We start from the raw sequence: 4445 nt of genomic DNA, 5'->3' as shown, positions 1-4445 counted from the left end.
ATATTTTTCTTTTTTTTTTTTCTTTGTCTTTCTCTTTCTTTTTTCTTTCTTACACATCCTTTCTCTTTCTTTCTAAGATCAAGCACATATTTGGAATTTTTCTCAATTTCGCAACTTGTACTTTCTTAATATTAAGCACACTACTTTTTAAACTTTCCTCCTTATCTCTCCAATTCCTTTACAAAAGAAGATAACAAAAACTATACTAACCCAAGGAATTGTCCCCCCATTTATTTTGGCTTCCAAAGAAAAGGCTTAAAGGCTCAAAATTGGCTCCAAAGGAAAAATTTGAGAGGGTCGAAAATTTTGGATATAAAAGTAGCTAAGAAAAGACGGCCTAACATCCTCCTAAATCAACTTAAACACTATGTAAACTTAGGCAGACTAGGAGCAAGTTCTAGAAACATATACATGCATACAGATAAATCACACAAGAAAGAATTTTAAGGCTCAAATCTCACAAGGTAGAAGCACGATTCAAGGCGAACAAGCAATTCACTAATTATGCACCTTTTCACCCAACCATCATATCAAAACGTTAAGCCACACTTAAGCATAGATGGAATATAATATCATTGGCAACTCGGTCTAATGTGTCCCTAACCATGCGTGTTTCTAAGTTCTTCATGTTATGTTCATGACATGGATTCAAGAAAACATTTTTAGAACACAAAAATCTCCTACGGGTTTTTGGAAAATTAAAGCAAAAACAAACAAAAAACAAAAAGAAAACCCTAAACTCACGGTCCACCACTTCATCCCCCCAAACTTATTTACAACAAAGTGTAAAATAAGTTTGTAGAGTCGGTAGGGACGTGAGTAAACTACTGAAAACAAAAACGTACCCTGAAAAATTTCGCGTAGAGGTTGAGCGGGGCGAAATTTCGAAGAATTTCGAAAAATCGCGCTGGAAAAATGTGCCCAGGTGGCGGTCCGCCGCAGCTGTTCGGCGGTCGCCGCACGTCAAAGAAGCTTTCCAGCGTTCAGGTGGCGGACCGCCGCAGAGCTTGCGGCGGTCGCCACGGAGAGGTCAGAACCTGCGAAAATTTTTGCAAAGCACAAAATTAAACCAAAACCAAAAATACTTAAAAATAAAGCAAAAATTGTTGGGTTGCCTCCCAACAAGCGCTCCTTTAGAGTCATTAGCTTGACTTTTACCCCCCCTTTTTCACTCCTTGGGTGGCTCTTCGAGACCAACCTCTTCATCTAACACTTTGTCTGCACTGTAATACTTCTTAACACGGTGACCATTTGCTTGAAACAACTGTCCATCCGGGGCTAGTAACTCAACTGTTCCACTATCATAGATTTTCTTGATTATGTATGGACTAGTCCATTTGGACTTCAATTTCCCGGGAAACAAAGATAGTCTCGAGTTATGCAACAAAACCACATCCCCCAAGGTGAGCTCTCTTGGACTGATCATCCTATCATGATAAGCCTTCATTCGCTCCTTGTAGATGGATGAACTATCATAAGCCTCCATTCGAAATTCGTCCATCTCATTAAGGAAAAGGACGTCTTTCCTCACCGGCCTTTTGAAAATCTTGATTCAACTTCTTGATTGCCCAATACGACCTGTATTCCAACTTAAGAGGCAAATGACATGACTTTCCAAACACAAGTTGATAAGGAGACATACCTATGGGACCTTTGTAGGCAGTGCGGTAAGCCCATAACGCATCTTCCAACCGAAGTGCCCAATCTTTTCTGTTCACACTCACCGTCTTTTGAAGAACCGACTTGATCTCTCTGTTTGCTAATTCCGTTTGTCCATTCGCCTGCGGATGGTATGGAGAAGTGACCCTATGCTTGACTCCATATTTGTCCAACACGTTGTCTAACCATCTATTGTTGAAGTGAGATCCTCCATCACTAATGAGGGCACGAGGAGTACCAAACCTGCAAAAAATATTCTTTCTAACAAAAGAAGTAACCACTTTAGAATCGTTAGTTCTGGTTGGAATTGCTTCCACCCATCTAGAAACATATTCTACTGCAAGTAAGATATATTGGTACTCTCCTGATTTTGGGAATGGTCCCATAAAATCTATCCTCCATACATCAAACAATTCCACCTCAATAATGGTATTCATAGGCATCTCCTTCTTCTTAGTGATCCCCCCCGTGCGCTGACATTCATTACATTGAAGAACAAAACTAGCAGAGTCGCGGAATATGGTGGGCCAATAGAAACCGCTTTGCAAAATCTTTATTGCGGTCCTTTGCACACCAAAATGTCCTCCAGTAGGGGATGAATGACACTTCTCAACAATGGCTGCCCAATCCTCTTGAGGTACACACCTCCTAAGTATAGTATCTGCACATCTTTTAAACAAGTAGGGCTCATCCCAAAAATAAGATCGTACATCTCTATAAAATTTCTTCTTCTGATAAGGAGTGAGATCAGGAGGATGTACCTTGGCTGCCAAATAATTGACAATATCAGCGTACCATGGGAAAGTGGCTTGAGTGAAAAACAGATGTTCATCGGGAAAATCCTCGTTGATTTCAAGTGATAAGTCTTCTCCTTCCACCGGATGTTCCAACCGCGACAGATGATCTGCCACAACATTTTCACACCCTTTTCTGTCTCTTATCTCAACATCGAATTCCTGAAGTAACAAAATCCATCGAATGAGCCTGGGTTTTGCTTCTTTCTTTGCGAACAGATGCCTTATAGCTGCATGGTCAGTGTAAACAATGGTTTTAGTCCCCACAAGATAAGCTCTAAATTTTTCAAAAGAATATACGATAGCGAGCATCTCCCTTTCGGTAGTCGTATAATTAGCTTGAGCAGAATCTAAAGTTCTACTAGCATAATAAATGACTCTAAAAATCTTGTTCCTCTTTTGTCCCAAAGCTGAGCCAACTGCAACATCACTTGCATCACACATAATCTCGAATGGTTGACTCCAATCTGGGGTAATGAGAATGGGAGCGCTCACTAGAGCTTTCTTCAAGGTCTCAAAAGCCTGCAAGCAATCAGAAGTAAAATCAAATTTCACATCTTTCTCAAGCAATTTACAAAGAGGTTTATAGATTTTTAAAAATCCTTGATGAATCTCCGGTAGAAGCCAGCATGTCCCAGAAAACTTCTTACTCCCTTCTCATTGCACGGAGGCGGGAGCTTTTCAATGGCTGCAATTTTTGCCCTGTCGACTTCTATACCTGCAGAAGACACTTTATGTCCTAGAACTATACCTTCTTTCACCATAAAGTGACATTTTTCCCAATTGAGAACTAGGTTAGTTTCCACACATCTCTGCAAAACCTTAGCCAAATTTTCAAGACAATGATCATAGGATTTTCCAAATACCGAAAAATCATCCATAAAAACCTCCATTACTTTCTCAATTAAATCATGAAATATAGCCATCATACATCGCTGAAAAGTAGCGGGAGCATTACATAGCCCAAAAGACATTTTTCTATACGCAAAAATACCATAAGTACATGTAAAGGCAGACTTATGTTGATCCTCGGGAGCAATAGCAATTTGATTATAACCAGAATAACCATCAAGAAAACAGTAATAATCATATCCCCCTAATCTATCAAGCATTTGATCAATAAAAGGTAAAGGGAAGTGATCTTTCCTAGTGGCTGCATTTAACATCCTATAATCAATGCATACTCTCCATCCTGTAGCTACTCTAGTGGCTATCATCTCTCCATCTGGCCAGGCACTACAGTCATCCCCCCTTTCTTAGCTACTACTTGCGTAGGACTTACCCATTCACTATCAGATATTGCATAGATAATCCATGCATCTAGTAACTTTATTACCTCTTTTCGTACTACATCTTGCATGATAGGATTAAGTCTACGTTGGCTTTGCACACGAGGTTTATGCCCTTCCTCAAGTAAAATTCTATGCATGCATGTGGTCGGGCTAATCCCCCTTAAATCACTAATAGACCATCCTATGGCAGACTTATACTTATTTAACACACACAAAAGCTTTTCACACTCCTCTTCATTCAATGCAGCGGACACCACAACTGGAAAAATGTTACCTGGCCCTAAGAATGCATACCTGAGATGTTCGGGGAGCGGCTTTAGCTCCACCTTTGGTGGTCCCCGTGGTTTTTCCACTGCCTGCCTTCTTTCTTCCTCTTCTTCGGGTGTACGCAATGGCAAAAATGCATTTCCCTTTTGAGGAATTCTCTCCGGTAGCGCTTCCAATTCTGTCACCACTGCACAAACACTTGCATCACAAGATGATAAATCAGAATTAGGAGTAAATGAGTTTATGAGACAAGATTCAAGAGGATCCTGGGTTTGATGATAAGTGACTTCTACTTCTCCCACACAGTCGGTTACGATTTGTATGACACTGCATTCTTGATAGCCTTCTGCCCCCTCCTTTCCATGGAATTTCAGTGCACCGTAGATGTTAAATGTGATGCTTTCATCGTTCAACTTCAATGTCAGCTCTCCCT

General features: G+C 40.4%; 1 protein-coding gene across 1 annotated transcript; it reads right to left on the bottom strand.

Annotated features, from left to right (window-relative positions):
- Positions 1-1168: 1168 nt before the first annotated feature.
- On the bottom strand, positions 1169-1501 carry LOC148931932 (uncharacterized). The gene has a single exon (XM_089064957.1). It carries the CDS (start codon positions 1499-1501, stop codon positions 1169-1171), a length of 333 nt encoding a protein of 110 aa, XP_088921083.1.
- Between the last annotated feature and the right edge of the window lie 2944 nt (positions 1502-4445).

Source organism: Salvia hispanica, chromosome 2 (genome assembly GCF_029641045.1).
Source record: "Salvia hispanica isolate PSC_SH4W2 chromosome 2, Shi_PSC_v1, whole genome shotgun sequence".
Taxonomy (NCBI): domain Eukaryota; kingdom Viridiplantae; phylum Streptophyta; class Magnoliopsida; order Lamiales; family Lamiaceae; genus Salvia; species Salvia hispanica.
This window is presented reverse-complemented; position numbering and strand designations above follow the sequence as displayed.